The sequence below is a fragment of the Aspergillus eucalypticola genome (assembly GCF_003184535.1).
Source record: "Aspergillus eucalypticola CBS 122712 chromosome Unknown BO83scaffold_6, whole genome shotgun sequence".
In the NCBI taxonomy this organism is placed as follows: Eukaryota; Fungi; Ascomycota; class Eurotiomycetes; order Eurotiales; family Aspergillaceae; genus Aspergillus; species Aspergillus eucalypticola.
In genome coordinates this window covers 1,056,506-1,081,387 of record NW_020290280.1, presented here as the reverse complement: position 1 = coordinate 1,081,387, position 24,882 = coordinate 1,056,506, and the positions used below count along the sequence as shown (strand labels likewise).

The 24,882-nt window shown below is 47.1% G+C and overlaps 10 protein-coding genes and 2 non-coding genes across 12 annotated transcripts; 6 read left to right on the top strand and 6 right to left on the bottom strand.

Moving 5' to 3' along the window:
- Positions 1-249: 249 nt before the first annotated feature.
- On the top strand, positions 250-1,397 carry BO83DRAFT_461256 (SUR7/PalI family protein; the record flags this gene model as incomplete). Its single annotated transcript, XM_025537249.1, has 2 exons — positions 250-590; positions 651-1,397. Exons 1-2 carry the CDS (start codon positions 453-455, stop codon positions 1,395-1,397), a joined length of 885 nt encoding a protein of 294 aa, XP_025390774.1. The 5' UTR covers positions 250-452.
- A 270-nt stretch (positions 1,398-1,667) lies between these two features.
- On the bottom strand, positions 1,668-2,825 carry BO83DRAFT_435570 (aldo/keto reductase; the record flags this gene model as incomplete). The annotated part of the gene is made up of 1 exon (XM_025535895.1): positions 1,668-2,825. One exon carries the CDS (start codon positions 2,823-2,825, stop codon positions 1,668-1,670), a length of 1,158 nt encoding a protein of 385 aa, XP_025390773.1.
- Positions 2,826-3,709: 884 nt separating this feature from the next.
- Positions 3,710-5,925, top strand: BO83DRAFT_356520 (HET domain-containing protein; the record flags this gene model as incomplete). Its single annotated transcript, XM_025529203.1, has 2 exons — positions 3,710-4,127; positions 4,220-5,925. Exons 1-2 carry the CDS (start codon positions 3,977-3,979, stop codon positions 5,923-5,925), a joined length of 1,857 nt encoding a protein of 618 aa, XP_025390772.1. The 5' UTR covers positions 3,710-3,976.
- Positions 5,926-7,365: 1,440 nt separating this feature from the next.
- On the top strand, positions 7,366-8,464 carry BO83DRAFT_356519 (putative LaeA-like methyltransferase). The gene is made up of 4 exons (XM_025529202.1): positions 7,366-7,423; positions 7,485-7,595; positions 7,655-7,905; positions 7,971-8,464. Exons 1-4 carry the CDS (start codon positions 7,371-7,373, stop codon positions 8,402-8,404), a joined length of 849 nt encoding a protein of 282 aa, XP_025390771.1. The 5' UTR covers positions 7,366-7,370; the 3' UTR covers positions 8,405-8,464.
- A 393-nt stretch (positions 8,465-8,857) lies between these two features.
- Positions 8,858-8,930, bottom strand: BO83DRAFT_t100. The gene has a single exon. It is a non-coding gene; the product is annotated as a tRNA-Thr (tRNA).
- Positions 8,931-10,206: 1,276 nt separating this feature from the next.
- Positions 10,207-11,540, top strand: eglD (putative endoglucanase; the record flags this gene model as incomplete). The annotated part of the gene is made up of 2 exons (XM_025537248.1): positions 10,207-11,126; positions 11,217-11,540. The coding sequence occupies exons 1-2, from the start codon at positions 10,329-10,331 to the stop codon at positions 11,538-11,540; spliced, it is 1,122 nt and encodes a 373-aa protein (XP_025390770.1). The 5' UTR covers positions 10,207-10,328.
- Positions 11,541-11,809: 269 nt separating this feature from the next.
- Positions 11,810-13,073, bottom strand: BO83DRAFT_461248 (uncharacterized protein; the record flags this gene model as incomplete). Its single annotated transcript, XM_025537247.1, has 4 exons — positions 11,810-12,273; positions 12,345-12,471; positions 12,533-12,758; positions 12,824-13,073. 4 exons carry the CDS (start codon positions 13,071-13,073, stop codon positions 11,941-11,943), a joined length of 936 nt encoding a protein of 311 aa, XP_025390769.1. The 3' UTR covers positions 11,810-11,940.
- A 1,374-nt stretch (positions 13,074-14,447) lies between these two features.
- Positions 14,448-14,558, bottom strand: BO83DRAFT_t99. Its single transcript has one exon. It is a non-coding gene; the product is annotated as a tRNA-Leu (tRNA).
- Positions 14,559-14,864: 306 nt separating this feature from the next.
- On the bottom strand, positions 14,865-16,554 carry BO83DRAFT_376487 (Annexin). Its single transcript, XM_025530731.1, has one exon. It carries the CDS (start codon positions 16,476-16,478, stop codon positions 14,979-14,981), a length of 1,500 nt encoding a protein of 499 aa, XP_025390768.1. The 5' UTR covers positions 16,479-16,554; the 3' UTR covers positions 14,865-14,978.
- Positions 16,555-19,511: 2,957 nt separating this feature from the next.
- BO83DRAFT_376486 (SDR family NAD(P)-dependent oxidoreductase) lies at positions 19,512-20,461 on the bottom strand. Its single transcript, XM_025530730.1, has one exon. The coding sequence runs from the start codon at positions 20,408-20,410 to the stop codon at positions 19,520-19,522; it is 891 nt and encodes a 296-aa protein (XP_025390767.1). The 5' UTR covers positions 20,411-20,461; the 3' UTR covers positions 19,512-19,519.
- A 1,665-nt stretch (positions 20,462-22,126) lies between these two features.
- On the top strand, positions 22,127-22,427 carry BO83DRAFT_376485 (uncharacterized protein). The gene has a single exon (XM_025530729.1). It carries the CDS (start codon positions 22,167-22,169, stop codon positions 22,419-22,421), a length of 255 nt encoding a protein of 84 aa, XP_025390766.1. The 5' UTR covers positions 22,127-22,166; the 3' UTR covers positions 22,422-22,427.
- Positions 22,428-22,797: 370 nt separating this feature from the next.
- BO83DRAFT_376484 (short-chain dehydrogenases/reductase) lies at positions 22,798-24,030 on the top strand. The gene is made up of 2 exons (XM_025530728.1): positions 22,798-23,250; positions 23,331-24,030. Exons 1-2 carry the CDS (start codon positions 22,896-22,898, stop codon positions 23,900-23,902), a joined length of 927 nt encoding a protein of 308 aa, XP_025390765.1. The 5' UTR covers positions 22,798-22,895; the 3' UTR covers positions 23,903-24,030.
- The last annotated feature ends 852 nt before the right edge of the window (positions 24,031-24,882 follow it).

Sequence of the window (24,882 nt, the reverse complement as noted above, 5' to 3'; positions counted from 1 at the left end):
ATAGGAGGGTGGAGTCGCGAAGATCCCTACCAAGAACCGGAACGTGAAAAGCTTGGTGCTGCTGAAAGTTCTTCTGAGGCTTATCCCGAATAGGAAGTTCGCATCCGTATCTCGGTTTCTTACCCAATTTTATTAGGGTCAGACCCACTCGGCAGGTTTTAAGTTTAGTTTAACTATTAACCTATTATCTGCCCTGAGTTAGGTTAATTGAGTTGATCCAGCCACGTCTCTAATCAAGCGTTGAACCCCGTCACGACTACGATATTTAGGGTTTTCAAGAGTAGGGGGGCTATCAATAATTCGTCTCTCGCTACCAAGCATATTGAGGGAATTTTCTTCGATCAGTCGGTTTCCACCAGCTTATAAATCATGGCTCATCGCTATGAGGACATCTCAGAGGATAATCAAACGCTCTTTTGCAGACAGCATCACCATTACCGGATTCATTAGCCATGGCGAATCTTTACCGAGTTCTATTTGTGACTACTTCGTGTTTGCTGAATTTCGGGACACTACTGTGTCTTCTTGTGATCGGTCTGGCATGTACAAAGATGGGAAGTCATGAACTTGAAAGACTCAACTTTTTCCAAGTAAGTCTCGAACGTAATTGCAGTTTCGGTCATCAAGTCTAACATACTTTTCGCATAAAGATCGATATCCAAAATAGCCGAAATCTTTCCACGTCGAATGCATTGAGTACAACATGGGATGGGAGCCAATTAAACCAGACTTACCTGGTCGGCATAATGGGTTACTGTGGAAATGATAACAGCAACACGACAATGAATTGCATGTCTCCGAGAGCTGGCTCATACTTCAATGTGCTGAAAGCTATGGGCGAGGAGGGAAAGGAGACCAATCTTTCGTCAGCTCTTCGACACTCACTGCGTGCATATAAAACAACCTCGACCTGGATGCAAATTACATACATCTTGGCCATTATTCTTACAGCCGTCCAACTGCTCGCCGCTATTATTGTCATAAATAAGAAATTCAGCCGTTTTGTCATCAGCCTTGTCTCCGGTGCCGCATTCATTTTCCTATTGGCAGCTGCTGCGCTCACAACAGTCAATTTCGTTATGTTGAAGGGTATACTTGCCACTGAGCTGAAATCACACAACCTATCTGGCACGTGGGGCAGTCGTGCATTTACCGTTATATGGTTCAGTGTGGCTTTGTCTTTGTGTTCTATGGTATCCTGGACCATTACCACTTGCTGCTGTTCTCAAGCAAGACGGGGGCCTCGAATCCAGACTTATCCTGCAATGGGTACGACACCAGTCTACCATTCGCTCCCACCCTCCGCACCAAACTATGAAAATGACCATCGTCACCACATGTACCAGATGAGCCAAATTCCGGCCAACCACCCTTACTGTCAGTACCATTCACAATAGAGGTGACTGGTGCTGTTGGCCTAGCATGAAATTCTTGATTTGCTGTTAAATTATTTTACTTAGACTTCTCTTCGTCCTTTCAATCAGCACTTTTTCTACTTCCTTTCTATATAGAGGGATGAATTTAAAGTTCGCTTGACAATATAAGGAGCATATGTATTGAAATTCTAATTAAGTAGCACTGTGACAAGACGATGGATATGGGATTTCATTATATGCGTATATCTGTCATAAATATAGTAACATCATGCTCTAGCTGGATTAGCATACTCAAGGAGCTGGTCTGATCGGCTTGGTTTGCTCGACCCAGTCGAACTTGCCCATCACCTTGGTCAGCCAGACATCACCGGGCTTCTCAGCCATTCTCGGAGTAGAATGATCGAACATCGAGCCACTCAGGAAAGTGTGAGGAAACCCAAAGTCAAAGGGGTAAGCGCTGTCAACCTTCGCCATCTCCTCATCTGTAAGAGTCACGCTCAAGCTCGCAATGCTACCCTTGATATGATCGATCTTCCTGCAACCCACAATCGGGAACACATAGACAGACTTCTGCATCACATAGGCCAAAGCCACATCGAGCAGCTTCACGCCCTTAGCAATGCTAATGTCCTCAAGAGCAGCAGAAACCTTCTTATCATGCTCGGAGGTGGGAATGAACTTGCGACCGGGGTTATGCTTCTCCCGCTCCTCGAAGCCCTCTCTAGTCTGGAACCGACCCTGGTTCAACACACCATAGGGGCACAACGCCATCCCCTCTTCCCTCGCCATGGGAATAATATCTCTTTCAAAGTCGCGCATTGCTGCGCTCCACATCCCCTGGTAAACAGCAAACGGACGTAGTCCGTGATCCCGGGCATACTGATTCGCTTTGGTCACCACCCAGGCGGGGGTATCCGAGATACCGAGGTAAATGACTTTCCCCGCCACGACGAGATCGTTTAGCGCGTGCATGAGCTCCGGGATAGAGGTGGTGAAGTCCCACCAGTGGACGTAGAGTAAGTCAATGTAAGAAGTCTGGAGTTTGCGTAGAGATTGCTCTACGCTGACTTTCATGGACTTGGCGTTGTTACCGCCGTAGTTGGATTGGATGGCGTCTTTGTGGTGTGTCATATAGGCGGTTGTGTACTTGGTTGCCAGCACAATCTCGTCGCGGTTCTTGCGCTCTGCCATCCATTCGCCGACTAGGACCTCTGATTGGCCTTCTTGGTAGCCGCTGGCGGTGTCGATGAAGTTGCCTCCTTGGCTGTAGAAGTGGTCAAGGATGGCGAAGGCGTCTTCACGAGTACATTCTCCGTAGCGGGACTCTTGGCGGTTGCCGAATGTCATGGCTCCAAGGCATAATGGGGATACGCGGACTGCTGCTGCTGGTGCGAGTTGGCGGTGGCGGAAGAGGGGGGAGGTTTGTGCTGCTTGCTCGAGCGAGGCCATGTTGACAGATTGTATAAATGCAAGGCGACTGATGTGATGGTAGGGATTCACTTGGATTGGGAGAATCTTACAACAGTCTCAAAAGATATACACATGGGATGGTTATATACTCACTGCTCTCGGCTACTCCGCCAAGGTACTAATTGATGTCATGTCATCCAGGGTATATCTAAACGGAGGTAAGGAAGGCTAATTTGCTTACGTCCGGGCTTCATGTAACCGGATGACACCGACCCACACGTCCATGCACCACGAAGGTGCTCAGACCTGTGCATCGAGTACAAACTGAAACAACATCAATATATCCATTGTGGACATAGTTGACAATCATCTCAACCAAACAAGCAGATCAAACCTGATTTGTCGAACGAAATCGTAAGCGAGACTTACTGCGGCCGGGAGGAACCGAGGGACGGAGTTAAAACTTTTCTTATACCCGAGCATAGGGGCGATCTGCCTAACAGATTAGGAACTAGATTCATCTCTGTACCTGCAGTATATCTTTTCATATTCGAATAACTCCTACTACGAATGTCTTTCTCACATGGAATAGCAAACAGAAGACATCATTTTGGCCGATTCCACTGAAACCTCCAATGTCTATGTCCGAAATTATCAAGGAAGGATTCCTATACAGTCTTGCCTCGAGCTCCCTCTAACTAGATAACTAGTACTCCGTCTAAGTGGGCGTAGGAAGTGTTAACTTACCACACAATTGTTACTGATCAGGTTTCACTACGGTTATGCTGCATACAACTTTTCCCGATTCGGTAAGCCCGCACGGATGCCCGATGAGGGGAAGCCGCGACCGACCACCGTGAGAGTAAGTACTTTCATCGACATAGCGCTGTCTGTTGAAGCTCTTAAGTCATGCTGTGCAAGATCTGCAAAGAAGGTTTAGAAGGTATATGGGACCCTGAAAGAACAAGACGGCTGAAGATAGACGACAGCGACGAAGAATATGGCGATGGTATGCCCTGCAACGTATCTGTCGGCCGTCCGTTCCTTCTGATACTGACCCTACGCAAGGCCGAGGTATCCAGTGGGAGCCGGAATTATGGGTGTTTGGGCATCACCTCACCAGGGAATCCTTTGTGGCATCTATCGAGCAAGGCTGTGTCGTGTGCTGCAAATTCGTGCCATTGCAAGATATGGAGAACCTGGACCGGGAAACCCTTAACACACAACTGGAGGGTGTTGAATATTTTTCCGTATTCAAGGTATTGCTGAAGCCTCGTTGTGTGGAGATGACGGTGTACTATGGTAATATCTCCGGCACCTGTGATATGATTCCGCATGAAGGTATGTGCCAGACATGGAGGCTTCTTTGCTCCATGAAACATAGTACCCGATCACGCTGACCTCTGACAATTGCCTTGGTACATAATCTGAAGGTTTCGATGAGAACTTGAGCTTTGAAATAGGGGCATCCACTGACGACCAGACGACATGGGTGTTAATTGAGCGGTGGCTTAATCGATGTCTTGAAGGACATCCAAATTGTGGTGATCAATATGAAGCGAACTTTATCCCAAGCCGGCTTTTAGAACTTCAAACAGACAGGTTTGACCAAATGTTCCGTCTTGTTGAAGGGCAACAGGTCCAGCCCGGAGAGCGCTACATAACTCTAAGCCACTGCTGGGGCTCAACTCCATCTAATCCCAACTTGATATTGTTAAAGAACACATTCCGCAAACTCAGAGAGTACCAGCCACTGTCTGTCCTTCCCAAAACATTCAGGGACGCTTTCACCATCATTGAACGGTTGAGAATCCGGTACATATGGATTGACCGTCTCTGTATACTCCAGGATTCTCCTGAAGACTGGCAAAGCGAAGCCGCAGCTATGGGGCAAATTTACAAAAATGCATTTCTGGGAATTTCTGCATTGGGATCGAGTAACGATGCTGATGGCTGCTTTTTCTCCCGAGACTCTGCACAAGTTGTCCCTAGCGTCGTCAACATACGTGTCGATGATTCGAGTGATCCCAAACCATTCAGATTTCGCTCAGAAAAGGGCTGGGCTTGGAATGTAACATTTGAGCGAGAACCTTTGCCACAGCGAGGCTGGACCTTGCAGGAACGCCTTTTATGCCCGCGTGTTTTGCACTTAGGTCGGAAACAGGTTTTCTGGGAGTGCAGGGAATGTACCTGCTGCGAAATACAGCCGAGCAATGTTTACGAGTACGATGGTTATCACAATGACAAGAACGATAATAACGGGGAGTCTCCGAACACATCATTGTTATCAGCGCCGGTCATTGAACACAACCACCTTTGGAAACAGCTTCTTGATGCTCCAAAGCTAAGGTACATTGGTGATCCTAGAGACCAGATTTACGTAGATTGGTGCGCAATCGCAATGGTTTTCACGGCTTGCCAGCTTACAGTTCCCTCAGACAAGCTTGTAGCTATTTCTGGCTTGGCAAAGGATGTCCAGAGACGCCTCAAAGATCTAGGTTATGATGAAGACGTTTACCTTGCTGGGCTTTGGCGTCAGAATCTACCCGGGTGTTTGACTTGGAAGGTCTTGGAACCCGGTCGCAGACCTCCTTCGTATCGCGCGCCTTCCTGGTCGTGGGCTTCTGTGGATGGTGCTGTTCAGTTGTGCTATCCAGGCACACATTCTGTGCAGAAGAAAACTGCCCAGTCTTTTGCGCTTGTCATCGGCGCTGAATGTATTCCTTGCGGAGAAGATGAAACAGGTCAAGTGGCCAGTGGTAGTGTCACTTTGAAAGGACCCCTCGCGTCTGCAACGCTCATCCCAAGCGTCATGACTCTTTCAAAGGAGACTGCCATGTCTGTACTGAGCCTTGAAGCCCCTGGAATGGAAGGTCAAAAGCCTATAGTTAAGTATCCGCGAGCTCGGTGCGAGGTGATATTTGATGTCAAGAGCGAGATGCGTACCGAGATCTACTGCCTGCCAATCGAAGCTCGTCATATGTTCAGGAATTTTTGGGAACTATTTGGTCTGGCGTTAATTGAGACTGAGCGAGGCACATACTCTCGAGTTGGCTACGTCGAAATGCTGCACGAGAGTGAGGTGGCTTCAAGAAATTTCTTCTCCGCTTTTCCGGAGCATACTTGCGTTCTCGAGTGAATTTAGGCCAGACTTCTCTACATTCATGATCTCACCTTATAGCAGGCTTCATCGCTCGTTCTACCAAGGTCCTCTCAGGCATGTTAAAGGTGTGTTGTAGCGACAGCCGAATCCCACGGGAAGTAGTAGTATTTATAGTCGAACTATCTTAGTTGATATGACCGCTGGAAAATTTGGACCAGCTATCGAGATAGTACACCCTGTCTGTCACCAAGATTTCCCAGCTCCATACGGCAGTTTCAAGGACTGGCCAGAATCAGAAGTCTCCTACACGGGAAGATTTTGCAGTCTGATGTGACTGCTTCTTTTTAGCTACCATAGGCTGGAAGTCTCCGGGATCCAAAGTCCTGATTGTTGCCCTACTACCGCATAGTTACATTTACATAAGTCTTTATATGAGGGTTGATCTCAAAGATACTAACTCTGGATCAGACTGCCCCTGTAGGATATACTTGAAAATTCATATAGAGACCGGATTCCCCTTCCTCCGATATACTGGACATATTCAATATTGGGTATAAAAAATCCAAGGTCCGCTAGACTTACGTCGTTGGATGGCTCCAGGGAAATCGGATACTCCTAGTGGGATTCGAAGGTATAGTCCCTAGGATGCCAACATTGGGCCCTCTTCCAGCGCAACTACCGACAATTCCATTGGAAAGCGGGGTAAATTCGATACCCGAGAGCGGCGAATAATCGAGCTGGATCGGATGCGGGGTGTGATCCAAGTCATGCGCATCAATGTGAAAGTATAATTATAATCTCAGGCTTGCAGTATGCTCCTTTTTGTGATAAGCCTTCTCAGTCAAACTCGAATACGGGCCCGAGCAGGCGCCACCAGGTGTTGACGGAGCAGAAACAGTACCAGTATACTACCAGTATTTTTGGACCATGCTGTCACAGATTCTGAGGATTTCCTCAAGCACGCTACACATCATGCAGGCAGACACTTCATGAAGTTTAGCCAGACGCGTGATAAGCCGGACATCTCCGTGATACGTGGCTATTGATGGGGCACGAGCACAGATCGGCATGGTTGTGACGGTCTGCCAGGGCAGGGAAATATAGCCGAGATGATCATTGGAGACGCTCCGCTGTCGGAACGTGTACACTCTGACCAAGTTATTCAGGTCATCAATGCCGCACCAATCACATTATAATGAAGACTTGTCAGTGTGGCTGGCTGAGAGGGGTGCAGGTTGTCACAATTCTTCAGCTCCTGCAGCTACTCCACTGGTTTGGTGGAGCTGAAGAGTCCTTAGCGGCAAACAAGAACCTATAACCACCTACGGGTTTATTTCAAGCGATAATGGTAATCAGTGAGGGAATTAAAGCTGGGGCATGATCGAGAGATCGAGATCCTGAATGAGGTCATGTACAGGGGTTCTGTAGTATAAAAGGTGGGTAGAAGGCCGCTGTCCCTTCAACACCAACGTAATGCAACAATGGCTGCTCAGGACAAATATTGCTTCGAGAGAGATAAGAAAGAATCGGAGAGGTATGGTCCTACATATAGCAATGTTCATGGATCGTCATGCAATTCTCTAATTTCACTCTAGGTTGGATGCACAGCACCGCGTGCTCGTCCGAACCAGCGGGGATACCCTCATTCATCCTTCAATTCCAGTCGAGAACATCCGTTCTGTTGCAGATATAGCTACTGGGACTGGGTGAGTCTCTCATCTCCGCGTAGGGCCCAGTCTTTGAAACTAATGGGTGAATCGCGCAGCATTTGGCTGCGAGATCTGAAGAAATCGCTGGATACACCTCAAGTCGATCGCTACTACCATGGATTCGATATTTCATCCGAGCAATTTCCTAAGAACCCAGGAGCGATCCAGTATAGTGTTCACGATCTGAATGTCCCATTCCCTCAAGAACATTGGGGACGATATGACTTGGTACATGTTCGTCTTCTAGTCGCTGCTCTTGAGGAATCAGACTACAAAGCTGCGATCGCCAATATATCGAGAATACTGAGTATGGAGGACCCTTCTTAGGCACATTGCAATCACCTCCTAGACTTGACACTAATATGAGTGCAGAGCCCGGAGGCTACCTCCAATGGGAAGAAATCGACGCTGTAACCTACCTCACAAAAGGCTACCCGGTGCTCAGTGAGCTTTATCGCTGTTTTGAATATGGTCTTACAGCCGAGGGCAAATGCTTTCAGGCTTCAGCTAAGGTATATGAAGAGACTCGGGCAGCTGGATTCGTGGGTGTAGAGCGACTATGTTATGATTCGCACAAGATTCCTGATCTGCACCATGATGTCGAGGAGAGACTTGCTGCGATAATCAGAACACTTTATGCTTTCCTTTTACTGAGATCTAAGCAGGTCGATACCGCAGAGGTCGCATCGCAAGAGGCAGAGAATCTTGTTGAAGAGCATCGGCGTCAGTGCGCAGAGGGAAATTCCCCGCCCCTGAAGTTGATGAGGGTTGTGGGTCAGAAGCCTTTGTATCGGCCAACGCTGTAGGCTAGGGTAGAAGTTGATGTGTTGGTTGTTGCTAGTATCTTGTGAATAAACCTCTTGCTGGTACTGCTCAATATGGGCATCTCTCTTTCAATGACCATTTAGAATTAGCAAAAAATTGTCTTCGTTTGGGAGGGAAAGTGGATCCATGAATTGTCAGTACCACACAGGATCGACACAATCAGTAATTATACATCATTAGTATAAAGTAGGAAAAAGCAGATTATGCGAGGCATCAAGTGCAGGATTATCATCAGATTTGCCTACTTCGCCTACTTAACATCCCTGTTTCATGACTGCGGTGGACAGCAGGGGCACCGTGGCAGACCTGCTCACAACACGAATGGTATTACACCTACAGCGTGCGTACTCACAGTGCATCGTTAAGTGAACTATTTAATTCAATTGACTAATGCCGAAGGAATGCAAAAGACGAAAAAGAAAAAGAAAAAGAAATGCTCCCACGCGGATTCGAACCGCGGACCTCATGATTACTAGTCATGCGCTCTACCAACTGAGCCATAGGAGCTGATTGGTTGAAGTCTGAGTTGTAGATTTGTTTTATATCCTACAATTTGGTTATTCTTGCCCATCTGGCTATGTTGCAGTTTCACGAATAAAAGCTATCATATATCTTCATTATCAATGACATGGATCCAAAATAATATCATTAGGCGCGATATTGGGCGTATCACAACATCTACGTCTCGTGTTCGTTGCTCAAAGCAGCTCACTATATAATGTATCCCTAGGCACATAGTACCGGACCTTTGTCCTGCAAAAATCTCATTTGGACACCACCTCCGCACTTTGGGGTGGGAAAATAATCGCTGGATCATCAAAAGGGTCCATCTCCTACAAGAAAAAGACCACTACGGATGATAGCCCGCTCTTATCCAACCACGGGCCGTCTACAGGTACTTTGTTCCAGCCGTTCCTTACTGTACATGATTGTAGATTAACTTTTATTAAGAATCGCCCATAATGGGAACGATTTGCTTTAGTGAGAATTATGTACACAATGCTGAGGCTGTGCTATCTGCCCCATATGCGGATGAAGGATTATTACCAATTTACCCGGATTGGCTGGCATTTGTTCTGCAACAGGCTATCAGCCGAGACCTGAGATCCATCATCGGCAAGTCGTTCACCAACAGTGCCGTTTCATAAACAGGGTCCTTGTGAACACCCTCTGAGCACACATGGAGATTGAACAATCCCCTTGACTGGATTTCTAATTGACCAGGGGCTAGTATACATCAATCCTTAGAATACAGGGCAAGTTCTTGGAACCAGCGACACCGTTTAGGCCAAAGTCCCCACCCCGGAAGCTGACAGAAAGCTTTTGCAGCAAGAAGCCAAGGCCGCAACAAGATTAAGGTCCGACATGCTTAAGGATAAACGCCGGGGATTCTCCCGGATTGGCCGTTGAGCCAGCTACTGGTCTGACTATCACACTATGAGGGGGTGTCTGAGAGTAAGACTAGCCAGGCCAAGAAGAGGGTCATGACCCGTGTCTCTCCCTCTACGCGCCTGCAAAATGAAGCCAAGGCGCCGCTGTAGCAGTGGTCCTTGGCAACCGGCGGATGGCCTGGCAATACACTCCGCCAGGGTCCAGTTGACCCCGTTCTGTGGAGCGTGGATCGCGGCCGGATCGCATTAAGATGAAACGTCTGGCTTGGCAGGGCCCGCATCTCCTCCGCCGCTCAACCGGTATCCCATCATCATTGCCCTGCCAGGGCCCTGATATAAAACACTCTCTACGAACCTGCTGTTCAATTTTCTCCCCAAGCATTCTTTTCATCAGCCAGGATAGCTGTACATTCTTTTTTCTTACTTTCTCATCTGCTAACTACGTTCCCTTCCTTTCTACTACACATTCATTCTTTAACCCTAACTTCAAATCACCTTTATTTCACCTACCACCATGAAGACTACCACCTACAGTTTGCTCGCTCTGGCAGCGGCTTCCAAGCTGGCCTCCGCCCACACCACCGTCCAGGCCGTCTGGATCAACGGCGAGGACCAGGGTCTCGGTAACACCGACGATGGCTACATCCGCTCTCCCCCCAGCAACAGTCCCGTCACCGACGTCACCTCCACCGACATGACCTGCAACGTCAACGGTGACCAGGCTGCCTCCAAGACCCTCTCCGTCAAGGCCGGTGACGTTGTCACCTTCGAGTGGCACCACAGCGACCGCTCCGACTCCGACGACATCATCGCCTCCTCCCACAAGGGTCCCGTCCAAGTCTACATGGCCCCGACGGCCAAGGGCTCCAACGGCAACAACTGGGTCAAGATCGCTGAGGACGGATACCACAAGAGCTCCGATGAGTGGGCCACCGACATCCTGATCGCCAACAAGGGCAAGCACAACATCACCGTTCCCGACGTTCCCGCCGGTAACTACCTCTTCCGCCCTGAGATCATTGCCCTCCACGAGGGTAACCGCGAGGGTGGTGCCCAGTTCTACATGGAGTGTGTCCAGTTCAAGGTCACCTCCGACGGCTCCAACGAGCTTCCCTCCGGTGTCTCCATCCCCGGTGTCTACACCGCCACTGACCCCGGTATCCTTTTCGACATCTACAACTCCTTCGACAGCTACCCCATCCCCGGCCCGGATGTCTGGGATGGCTCCAGCTCTGGCTCCTCCAGCTCCGGATCCTCTTCCGCTGCTGTCTCCTCTGCTGCTGCTGCTACCACCCCCGCCACCCAGGCTGCCGTTGAGGTCTCTTCCTCTGCTGCTGCTGCTGCTGCTGCTACCACCGAAGCTGCCGCTCCCGTCGTCAGCTCTGCTGCCCCCGTCCAGCAGGCCACCTCCGCTGTGACCAGCCAGGCCCAGGCCGCCCCCAACACCTTCGCCACCTCTTCCAAGAAGTCCTCCAAGACTGCCTGCAAGAACAAGACCAAGTCCAACTCCAAGGTTGCTGCTGCTACCTCCAGTGTCGTTGCCCCCGCTGCTACTTCTAGCATCGTCCCTGTTGTCAGTGCCAGCGCTAGCGCTTCCGCCGGCGGTGTTGCTAAGCAGTACGAGCGCTGCGGTGGTATCAACCACACTGGCCCTACTACTTGCGAGAGCGGCTCTGTCTGCAAGAAGTGGAACCCTTACTACTACCAGTGCGTTGCATCCCAGTAAATCAAACATTGATTTGCTGTGATTCAAAGCTTGGTTGGATCTAAGTCAAGTCAAGCTTGATATGGGGAGAGAAGAGATTTAGTTGTTGGGTGGATGTGGATGTAACCAGCAATTAGGTCTTAGTTGAACAATAGAAACATTATAATCAAAGCAAGACAGTAGCTCATATTGGTTGTAGTAGGAAGTGATATTGACGACTCACTTCGACCAGGAGTGGTTTTGACTTCTCACTCCGATCATTTACCAATCGATTTAGCAGACATAATGACTCGAGACAGAACAGATCGCTATCGCTCAGAACGTAGTAAATCAAAGACCAAACAGACACAGACACAGCAACGCATCAAACATAAATAGAGAACATAGAAAGATTCCAAGATCAAGGATAAAAGCAACACCATCACATACCCTCCTCACGGCTCTTCACCAAAAACGAGCAAACACCCCAATAAACCTTCAAGAACTCATCCCGATCCTCCTTCTTCAAAAGATCATACTCTCTCGTTCCCTTCATGACCAGCTTGTCCTTCAGGCGTCTGCCTTGACGCAGATCTTCAAAGTAGGTATGTGGCGCCTCGGCCCGAGTAACCCGGTACTTGGAGAGATTAGCCGTAATGCAGAAAGACACGTATGGATCGCGCTTCTGGCCCTGTTCATATTTCACCGCCATGGGAAGGAGAAGGCATGAAAATAAGTTGTTACGGGCTTGTCTCTTCGATAGATCGTATGTGTCCTATACGATGTTCCATGTTAGTTTTGTATGCTAAGTGGGTATGTGTGTTATGAGTAGGAGGAAGGACATACCAGAAGCACGACTAAGGGACATCGTCTCCATTTGTCGTCAGGGCCGAATATTCCGCCATCGCAGGGGAGAACACCCTTCATGTTTAACTTGGCGAGGTTGTATCGGATAGAATATTTGTCGATGATGCTGTTATGGTTTGAACATTAGTTACTGCTCTTCATTTGTTGTGTATGGTAATGATGCTTACAAGTTTGCCCTGAAGATGTTCATACGGAGACCGAGGATGCTCAAGGTGGAGTCGATGGTGGGTGGGACATCGTCACGGTACTTGTCCAAACTGTGGATCCAGGATAGGGTGAGAAAGATGGTTAGGATATCATTCTTCCTTATTGGGGACTCGTGTGGTTTATAGTGGTAGTCCAAGATTTCTTGCTTGCTGGGGGTGATGAAATCTTCGTTCAGCTTTGCGAAAGCTGTGCGGTCAGATATGTTAGCTATCATCTAGTCGGTTGTCTTTGTTATAGGGAGGGTGGCATACATTTAAGAATCTTTTCGTCGGTGGGAAAAGAATTCCCAAGTAAGTCGATGGGAGTGACATCCTTTTCGGAGACACAGTTGAGAGCGTGCACTTGCTCATTCGTCCAGTATTTGCCTCTTTGGTAGACGAAGCTTCGTGGATATATTCTGTTCGTGGGTTGAATGGTAGTCTTCATTGCGGGTGCAGGAGTGGCTGGGAGATGAGCAACAGATGACTGCGCAGTGGCAACTTGCATGCTGGGGTACTGCATAGTGTGATTTTGGTTGTGGATTTGTTCCTAAACCGGAAAATATAACGTGAGGGTAGAATATAGTGATAGGAGTTTGTCGAACATAGCAGAGTTGAAAGAAGTTGCTTGTGCTGAGCGTGTATGGTGGAGCTGGGATTCTTAGCAGACACTTGCAGAGGAAGACAGCAGGGGCTTACGGCTGTGGGATTCCTGCGACTTATGTTCCCGCTGGCTGAAAACTCTCCGGCTGTGTCGACGATGCCAGAATACCGCCATACACTTGAGAACATGCTTTGAGGAATGATTCACGGTATACAACACGTCGGAGCCCTGGACCATGGATAGCGCCCAGAGGGGCGCGGCGGTCCGTATGTGTGCGTCTCGAGTTTCGAGTGACATATTACGCTTGCAGCAGGGTTTTATAGCTCTTTATCCCTCCAAATGTATCGTCTTCAGTTCTCGCATTTTGAAAATTTAACTGGAGGAAAATCCCGGATTAGATGAATGATAGTAAATTTGACAGACCGTAGGGGATTTATCGAACAAAGGGACTAGTATATTGGAATGTAGAGAAAGACTCTTTATTTGGATCGACAATGGTATTGTCCATGAAGCGTAATATAACATGGTACGATGAGATGAGATTTTATCGCCTGTAAAGGTTTAGGGCTGAAGTATAGAGATGAACGTTGATTGGAGCGTCTTCTACTCAACCAGGGACAGTATTACCCCGCCTCAGAAATGGAAATAGTAGCCATGCGCCACGTGGATGTCAGGTTCAGGGGGTCAATTCCGGAGCCTGCGTCATTATTCCAGCTACATTGTGTAGGGAAAAAATTAGGTCATGTTGACTACTTTAATTCATTAGTTTGTAGAAGTACAGGGCTATAGATAGATCTGGATAGATCAGCAGAGTGGTGATGGGTCTGATAGGATGCAGGGATGGAGCTAACCGGGCTACTTCATCGACTTGGGCACATTCAAGGATATTTTGATGTTTGAGGTGTATGCATGAGGATGGAAGCTGAGATAGGATAGAGTATGAAGACTAAAATGACAGAGACTTGGCTAACTATATATACAGGAGAATGAGACTCTTTTACAGACGTAGGCGCGTATTTTTGCGGCACTTGATGTTGTGTCTACAGACGAGAGGCAAGAACGAATCGGCAAGTTCCACAGTTGAGACGGAATGATGCGTGACAGAAAAGCTACTAGACGTGCGGAAGTGATGACCATTGATAGGGATGTGGGAGATAGCCTAGTCAGTGTGCTAATCAGATGCGAAAGAACGGAATCCACGGTCGTTTGGAAGGGGGCAAAAGCGAAAATTAGAAGAGATAAAAGAGGTAAACGCAGCAAGGAGGCGTTATATAGCAATATAACAAAAAGATGTGACAAGGGTGGGATTCGAACCCACGCCATCTTACGATGACCAGGAAGCTCGGAAGCTGACTGTTAAGGTGAACCTTAACCTGGCGCCTTGGACCGCTCGGCCACCTTGCCGTTGTTATAGTAGTGGCTTTTGATTATAATACATAAGGGCTGCAACGCATACTATCACCGTAACACGCTCAGCCTCAGGAATAGCTGCGCTGAGTCCATTGTGTTAAGCATTGTTTAGATATCTGGATATTTGTTCTATTCTTATTGAGAGAAAAAGGCTTGCATCTAATCGGACCATTCAGCATTATGGACTGCTTGACAATGTCAGGTTGTATTGTATCCGAATTTCCCTTTCCTGGTCATGACATTAATACTAACCTTGCAGGTCATTCAGGATATATATTGCTCGTTACTGCGGCTTCAACCAAGCATCATACTGAAAGACTCCACCACATCGACGTAATTGAAGATTTCATGATCATCTCATTAGTAATAAGAAAGCCGCTACTAAACATACACCATTAAAGCTAGAAATTATCATCAATGAGAGCAAACCGCCATCATCGCATCCTCAAAATCCCCACCCGAAACATAACTCTTCACCACCGAGCGCATATTCCCTCCAATCGTTCCCTTCACCCTCGCGAAGTAGTCCGGATTCCAATGCAACCTAACAGTCCAATACACCAGCCTCTTCTCATTAGATCCATTGGAACCAAAGAAACACTCCTTCAAAGTTGCACCATGGAATGAGACTGGATCCCTCGCTACCCGCAACATCGTAACCAGCGCATCCTCCAGATGCCCCGAAAACTCACTTCGAATGACCATCTCAAGAGGGACATGATACATTCTCTCGAACTCCCCAGCCAACGCATTCAGCCTCTCATCGGACGAGTTCATGAAGATACCGAAAAGAGCAACCTCGTCTGTTCCCACCTTTCCAGCGGTCACACGATGAAGTTCTCTCACGTCGGTGTCCACGCCGCGCGGATCAAAGGGAGTTCCCGGTTCGGGGCGTCTCGCGTTGAGCAGCATCTCGAAGAACCGCTCTGTCTTCCCGCTCAGTTCTCCCTTGATGTCATCGAGAAGCGACTTGTGGTATTTGTCCCGGTAGGCGCGCTGAATGGCATGCAGATCGGCATTGCTCCGTCCCAGAAGAACATCGTTCAGTCCCCTTTCATTCGTGCCCAACCCGCTCATCGCATCATGGAGGTACGTGATATCTGATTCCAATGGACCTGTGGCGAGCGAAACGAGGATGGTCTCGAACGAACCCGAGGTCTCGGATTTCAGGTCCTTGGTTAGGGATCGGTTGTGCATCTTTTCGTAGGTGTGGCGGATAAGTGCCATTCGGTTGGGATCGGTGGTGCTAGTCAGGACACGAATGAGCGCTTTCTCGTCCGTTCCGAAACCCTTCATAGCTTTGCGGAGAGCTTCGGCTTCGTTGGATGCTGTCCCTGGGGCAAGGAAGGTAGAGTCATAGCCGGGGGAGGGACGGGAGGGTATGGGGCCTTGTTGTGGGGGATAGTTGGGGTAGGGTCCGCCTGCTCCTGCAGGTCCCATCATCGGTGGTGGCTGTTGGCCTGGAGGGCCCGGAGGGAAGGATTGGTATTGCTGTTGCGGCGCATTCGGGTAGCCTGGCTGAGATGGATGCCCTTGTGGATAGCTCTGCTGGGATGGAGGGCCTTGATGCGGATATCCCATGCCCTGCTGTGGTGGTGGGTATGAAGAATACGGACCAGGCTGCTGGGGATGCTGGCCGCTCATGGGAGGTGGGTATGGAGAGGCACCCTGTGGTGGGTGTTGCTGCTGAGGAGGATATGGTGATTGTGTTTGCTGTGGATGATGGCCGGCCAATGGAGGTGGGTATGAACCGTGCTGTTGAGGCGGCTGATGAGCGCTTGGACCTTGCTGGTAGGGGCCTGGACCCTGCGGGGGATACTGTGGATATTGTTGGTGCTGGCCATACTGTCCTGCAGGGGGATATTGATTATAGCCCTGAGGCGGACCCTGTCCGTAAGGTTGCTGATACGACATGGTTCCTCTCTCGTTCAACTTAATGTAGATTGAGGATGAAAACAGTGGTTAATGATGACGATGAAGTGAGATTGAGGAAGTGGGGGGTGTGCGACGTTAAGTATCTGACTGCTGAAGCTTACAGACGGGCGCAGCCACAGGGACGGAAATGAAGAGCGACGGCACAGCCACTAAGGGACCAAGTGAATGGTTTGATTGGGCTGACCCGAGGAGCAGAGTTCACGAAGGAACGGTTCAAGTGGGGGGAAGTGGCTGAGCGGAGTGAATGACTGCCATGGAAGGCCCCAAGCACGGATAGTGGTAATTTCCTGATCGGGAAAGTCAGATACCTGACAGTTCGATGCGAGGTGAGATTCCTGTGGCTACTGGCTAGTGAGGCTGACTACGGCAGTTAATAGCAGCCATCAGGCAAAAATAATTTTTTATATTAAAGTACACTCACCGCTGGCCTTACCATTAGATAATACTTATTATTGAGATATAATATTATATATCCACGAGCGTACAATCAAGACCAGGTTAAATGAATAGAATATTAATAAAGATAATTATATATCAAAACTAATTCTTTACACAGCCATATTAAAAGGTTATTCTTTAAAAATATCTCTTTAATATAGATTGTCTCGGTGCGAGCTAAGAGAGCTGTCTGCCGTGGAAGAACCTGAACCTGTCATAGAACAACCTAGGGGAGTTGTACACACAAGGCCAAATAGACCATCATTACCCGCAGCTACCTGCGGACCCCTAGAATCCTGCTTATATAGACATGTATACACGGGAGTAGGTGGTCGCTACCACCAGTCTATTACAGAACCTGCCTGCCTGAACCTGCCTGAACCCGCGATGTTCATCGATAAAGACTTATATAGTGTGTGCAGTGTAAAGCCATTGGCTTTACATTCTAGTCCTTTTGCCAATAGTGCAACGGTTAGCTGCTTGGAATGCGCACCCAGGTTCCGCTCCGTGACATAGAGATTCTATATATTATATAAGATAAAAGATATATATATAATATATAATTTTCTTTATAAATCTTTTAATAAATTTACAGAGTAAGACCTTATCTAACAAATAAATAATTCTAGTATAAATTATAAGATAGAGTAAGTGGATGTAAGATATTATTCAAATAGAATTTAGGTATTATACTGTTACTATAGTAAGCCATTAGACTGGATATAATTATAAGTTTTAACCGGGTGGTTATTATGAACACCAGTGAAATTTTGGAGATTATAAATCCCGTGGAACTGGCTGCGCAGCCGGGCTCCCATTTTGGAGATCTGATAAGGACGAGTGCTAAGTGAGTGATTGACAGCTGTATGGAGATAGTATATTTGTTCATAGATGGAAGGGTTATTATACAAGCTGCCATATTTTAAGCCCCGCTGCCATTATCTAGTCTCGATTCATAGTCCAGACATTGATGTAGGCATTATTTTCAGGCTCCATAGGCCATTCGACAGACATTGCGAACGTAGCGTGACAATGGTACAATGCTAGTATTGAACCTATTGAAGCAGCAGCGACATCAGATGCAAAGCTGGGAAGCCAGCGAGTTAACAGTCTCAATGAGAAGTATCATCATAAAATCAGCATCTGCCATGAATGACATCCCGCTCTGTATTCTCAGTACCTTCGGGGAATCCCATGAGTATGAGTTGCTGTTGGCAGACCCTGGGTGGGTCCGTGTATGGCGGGCAATAGCGGCCACCAAGCAATAATGATTTCTTATCATCCACTGCTGGCAGAGAAAAGTATAAAATTTGGTTAAATTATATATCCTATCCAAGATATCTATCTATGTAAAGCTGCATATATATCATGACTTGCCTGATTCTACTATACAGACACTAAGTAAATAATGCTAGTACAGGTATAAGCATATAGAAAGATATTGATTTAGATTAGTTGATATAACTCTAATGAAATTTTTAACTATTTCCAACATAGCAGGATTTTATATAAAAGTAAATAATATCCTACGTCTATATTCAGGAGGACGTATTATATACCCGATACTGTAAGGCAAAGCTAAGTGCTAAGCTTGGTTTTACTTATAGATCCCCGGGTTGTATTTTTCAAGTTTGAACTCATAAGATAGACCCAACGACACACCATTGACTCACGGTACTTGCAAACTATGAATTAACCCAGGGAGACTTTGATTCTTACTGTGGGTCACTGCCTTTGGTATGTAGGCCTGCGTGGTATTCCAGCTTGAAGTTAATCCTGGATCACGTATCATACTTGAATCCTTAGTTTTCAGCTTTCCGTATGGTCAGGTCAGGTCAAGAGATTTCGCCTGTTGCCTTGCGTTAGCAAGGTTGTTGCTGACCAGGTGGTCGTCAGTCTTGTAGAGTCTCTAAAAGTCTGTAGGCGGCAGATCCAAAAGTTCTTCCCTTAAGCTGACTTATTAGTATATTGAGTATGAATAGAAGTTCTCATTGTAGTAGACAGTGTTTATAACCTCATCTTAAAACACTACATAAATGGAACAGCTTATAATATAGTAAAATAGTATGACACTTGAATATATAGAATTGATATAATCTTATTTATTTATGGCCTTTAAAGAATCATGAGCAACTGAAACTTCACAACTCTCTGGCAGCTGTCAATCGGTGGCGTGTTGTTGTACAGAGTTGCTGATCCTGCTACTGCTCTCAGCTAGGTCATCCAGAAGACTGCTTTGCTATCTCTTCGAAAAGATACGCTTGAATAGCAACTGCAGTTCATGCTTCAAATATTCCCAGCCTGTTAATGCCCCCAAGATGACCATCGAATGTTTGGCTTGCTATTTATATGGCATCTTTCGTAGATGAAGCCAGGGCTAGATTAACAGGTTTCTGGGAATGGGCGGCGGTTGTGCTGTCAACCTTAATGTGAATGCAACAACAGTCCCCGGGTGAATGGTGCGTGATAATAAAAAGAAACAGAAAAAATCCCCTTAAGAAGAGTTTCGAAAGACATTATACTATGCCAAATGATATAATCGGTAAATATATATATACATTCCTGAATGGCATGGAAACTCTTCATTGTGAAAGGCGTATCGAATACATCCCCTTTTCAATAATCTCCTTTTTATTCGAGAGCAGAAGCTCGATATCGGTATTGACACTTACGAAACGCCCATTCAGGAATTCTGCATCCCTACTTGTTAACCAGACAATAAAGTCACCGGTTAACTTTGGGTTTGTCAAGCTAAGCTGAGCAGCGCCAGATTTGATCTGATCAATCATACCAGATTTGTTGCCCATGCTGGAATCAACAGCGCCTGGATGAACGGAGACGAAACGGGCGAACTCTTCAGGAATCTCGATAGAGAGCAACTCTGTCCAACGAGCCAGAGCAAGCTTGTTGGAGCAATAAGAGGAGAATTTTGGCATACTGAGGAAGGCACCCATACTGTTCACAGTGACGACAACTGCGGGCGAGGGTGTATTCCCTGAGTTTTCAGCCGCTTCAACATAGGCCTTGCGATGGCGCAGGAAAGATTGCGTGAAGAGCATGGTCCCGTAGACATTGACCATGAACGAGTTCCAGTAATCGTCGAAGTCGGCATCGAGGAACTCTGCCGGCGTGGATAGATAGCCCGCATTGTTTATCAAGATGTCGGGGGCATATTTGGTGCAAGATTCAAAAATGTGCTGTACATCCTCTTTAGAAGTAATGTCTGCAACCATAGTGACAACGTCGATTTCTTGAAATGATGCGGATAAATCATTGGCAGTGTCCTTGAGTTTGGTTTCAGTTCGTCCAATCAAGATAATCCGAGCAACGCCCGCTTCCGCGAATGACTGAGCGATGCTACGGCCGATACCGTAACCACCACCAGTCACAAGCGCAACTTTGCCCCGGAGCTCGCTTCGCAATAATGCCGGGGCGAGTTGCTCGTAAGGTTCATAATGCTCGCCACTTGCCATTGCCGATGTTCTGTACAAGTATATCTTAATGGTAAGGTTTCTCAATTTATTTTTCTTTTTGAAAAAGGCGTCAAGGGAAAGAGAAAATATCCAGGGATAATTGGCATTTATTATCTACGGTGGGGAAGGTATTTTGAAGTGGATAACCAGCTTTTCGTTTATGATTGATAAGCTTTTGTATTCACGTTACATTACATCCCAAAATTCGGACTCAGCTTGAATCTTCAGCACAGACACTTTATACCCTGTTAGTAACCGTTTTTATGAGTGAAAATAAGGTATTTGGTTTAGGCAAAACTTCACGCTAGACTAGCTATCAAAGTTTCCCAAAGCCTTCGCCTGATTATGTAAAAGTCTAGAATTACTCTGAGGTAGTAGAGCAATTGGTCTTTGGACAGGAACATATTTCTGATCAAGAAGGTCTTTCGCATAAATAGAACAGATTGAACACCTCAGTGGAGTTTCAGCGTGAAAGCCAACTTTTGTTCGTAAGAAATTCGATTCAGGACACTCTTCGTTGCCAGAAGAATGCCCAAAGCAGCGTCATTCCTACGTGGGTCTGTATGAATTCCGTACACAGTTCCCTGAATTATAAAAGACGCTTTTCGGCCCCATTGAAGGCATGATAATCAGTTCTGGAAAGTTCCAGGCGAGCTGTACCCCATCAACTGTGGGTGTCGACGTGGAGGCTCTTCCGACTGCTCTGTGCTGTCAGATCCAGCATGAGGTAAAGGCCGAATACAGAGAGTAGTTTGAACATAGGAGCTTAGATTGCATAAGTAAATGTAGATCGCGAGTCGCTCTATATCCTAGGTATTCGAAAGGCATAGAAGCTGGTTGGAGGTTGTGCAGGCTGGTCCCAATTTATGCTGCACCTCAGGACATTTCAATGATGGCTTAGGCCGCTTGTTTGCTGGTCAGCGAGCGGCGAAACGGCATCTACGGAGTATCTTCTCCCGACCTGCTCTGATGTAATCAACGATCGGCCTTCCAGACTGAGATATCTATACAGTGCTGTTTCAGTACAATTTCGTTGAAGTGTATCGGTCGGAGGTTGCTCTATGACCCGGTAATTACATGCTGACACATACCGCCCAGAAGGTACTAGTAATTTACACTAGAAGCCGAGGGACTGATCCGCGCGGGTGTGTACCTACCGGTCGGAGATTAGCTTAATGATTGAGGAGTTACTCACTCGACGTTTTGATTAGTTATGAGAAGCAGATCTATTTCCTAAGCCTATGGATTCTCTGAGAGACCACGCCAGATCGCGGGTTGGGTTTCGAGCACTAACGCAAAACCCGCCAAATTAAGATTGAATAGTCATAGTATATAGATTGATCACAATAGTACCCGAAAAATATTTATATTTTCGTAGTATATATGCCGAGGACTTGGGTGATGCTTTCATAGCATCTGTACACATACAAAGCCTGGAGAAGAAACTCATCTCGGCTGCTAACAATGTCATCAACCAGCGATACCGAGAAGCAAACAGCTACACAAACACCTCATCATCTAGTCAGTGATGTGGACATCATAGGCAGGAAAGGGCAGGATGATCCTTTCAACTCTCAGTTAGTTATTCGGTAGCTAAAGCTCAAAGTGATATTTCTCATATAGTATTGCATTGATTTCCCAGAAACGTGACTTTTTTGTAAAGGTCGCTATGATTAGCCTCTTTTCCCTACGTGCTCATGGTCTTCACCCTCGGTTAGGAAGTATCCCAAAATGGCATTAGTGTCTACTGTCTACTATGACTCTCACGCGCTTCCAAGGCGCCCCCATGTCCGAAAAAGTGAAGATATCATATAAAATTGCTGTCGCCGCCTCAGGGAGGGGTTTGGTTGGGACCCTGGCTTTTCAACTAATGTCTGTAATTCTGCCCCAACTAATACGCAGTAAAGGGAGTGATATGACAGAAATGAATGAAATAGACACAAGTCTCAAAGTCACGCGAAAACTGGGCGTCGTTAAATGGACTAATACACCAGAGATTGGGCCAGGCTGAGCACCAGAGTTAACCCAGCGGGAAAGAGATAATGCGTAATAGGTATTGATATAATCATTTGCGAAAGGTCAGGATAGTCCTTCCATCCATGGAGTATCATGCTGATCTCTCCATTCTCGCCACGAAAGCAAGGCGGAGTTAAGCTGACTCCCTCCGAGGACCCGATTCTTTCAACTGTTAGAGTTTTTCTCGTACAAGCTAGTACTCTTCCTGTCTTGAGAGCAAAACTCCTTGGAACATATGATTGGTTGAAAGTCAAAAACATGTTCTACGGTACTCTCTCTCTTACTAGTGGTATATTTGATTACCATACAGTTTCCTCGCAGAACGGATAAAGACTGAAGATCCACTCTGGACAGGCATGGCAGTAAAACCACCACTCTCTTGACCTCAATAACTAAGACATCTTCCAATTTTCTTGCGACACACGAGCATTTTGACCCACGAACGAAAACCATCAACGGTATAGCCAAGATGGCTCAGACTCTGACACAAGTCCGTGAGTGGAATGCGGCTTTGAAGTCCGCACGGCCGGAAACAGTGGCCCTCTTCGTCGGAGGTACTAGTGGCATCGGAAAACATACTGCCATCAAACTGGCCGGCGCGGTTAAGACACCCACTATTTACATTGTCGGTCGCAATGAAGCCGCTGGTGCTCAAGTCCTCGAAGCGATGAGAAAGGCTAATCCAAACGGTTCTTACGGATTCAAGGCTGTCGACGTCTCCGACCTTTGCAGCGTGGACGAAGCCTGCAAAGAACTCAAAACTCATTTTGAAGCTCTCGACCTCTTGTTTCTCTCTCCCGGAGCTCTTGCATTCAGCAAAAATGGTAAGAACAAGCGGTCTCACAGGCCCAAGGACAGATCTCATATCTACGGAACATGCGCTAATACCTCTACTAAAATATAGAAACAGCTGCTGGGATCGATGTCAACCACATGCTACGATACTACTCTCGCATGAGATTCATCGAGAACCTACTGCCTGCTCTTGAAGCCGCAAAATACCCCCGGGTGATCAGCATTCTGGCTGGTGGTAAAGAAGTCATGATTGAGGAAGACAACTTGGACCTAAGGAAGCAGTTTTCCCTTTCTGCCAGTAACGGCTACCCAGCCTCCATGACCTCGCTAGCATTTGAGGTTCTTGCATCGCAACACCCTTCCGTCAGCTTCCTTCATGTATTCCCGGGTATTGTGGCCACACCACTCATGAAAAGGAGTATGGGATCTGTAGCGGGTACAATCCTGGGGTTCTTGACGAAGCCCATCTCGATTTCGGCGGAGGAGAGTGGAGAGTGGCAGACATGGCTATCAACTTCACCTAACTTCGCCCCCAAGAACTCTGGTCAGGGTGCCTATATCCTCAACTACAACGGCAAGGATGCGACCAATCAATCTCTGATGGTTCAACTCCGAGAGAAGGGGTTACCTGAAATTGTTTGGAAGCATACGCAGGATACCTTCAGTCGGATTCTTACGTAGGGATCATATTCCAAGATTGGCGACAATATATCCACTAGCATAAAGGGGATTGCAAGAGTCATATGTCAAGGAGTTTATGTATGAAGACTAGGACGTTCTATGATAGCTAATCGTTCAGTGTTTCTTTAGTGGATCTAATCAATACCGCTTTTGGTATCTAATTCCCGACAGCTGGTAGCTGTAATTTGTGTACGCTGGTCCTCTCCAAGGCTATTACTCTGCCAGTCCAACATGACTGTACTTGTGATTGCCGTCTACAGTTCAGGTGTCACCGTCGTAATATCTTGATAGTAACAATGTATTCGGATCAGTCGTACTTATTTGCATTCCTAGTTTTGCAAGGACGGACGGCTAGGGCAATCGGTGATATCGACACGCTTTGAATAAAACACTCAAGAGCTTGCAGTTGGCAGAGGCACCATATTCGGGATACCCAAGATAAGACTTCATCAGCGACACAGCCACCGCATTGTCCCCTTGGGAGAGGAATGCATCGCTCCCAATGAATAGTGCAGACAACAATATACGCCTGTGGGAATGCCCTACATACCAATTTCAAAATCCCAGGCTTTGTGGGGCAGATTGCTATCCCGGAAGGAGTTCTGAAAGGGTCATTTGACCTTTATCAGAAGCTTTCCCGGAGTGAGAGATTGGCGATAGGTTCGATGCTTTAGACAACACTAAGGGTCAACGGGCCCTTCCAGCATGAAAGAAAGGAGGCAGTCTTATGCCTGAATAGTTTGAAATGCTGAAGCCAGAACGCACGAGCGATGGAGCCCACGGGACGATGGGGTCACCACTAAGCTAGGTCCAGTGGACGACCTTAACATGATGAACACACAGAATCTAAGCTGCTAATCGCTCACTTCGTACTTGGGCTGGAATTCTGAGAGAGAAAAGAAATAGTCAAGTCTGATGAGATTACTAGTACTTTCTCTCGTATACTCTGGCTGCCTAAAACAAGGGGTGCCCGAAGAAAC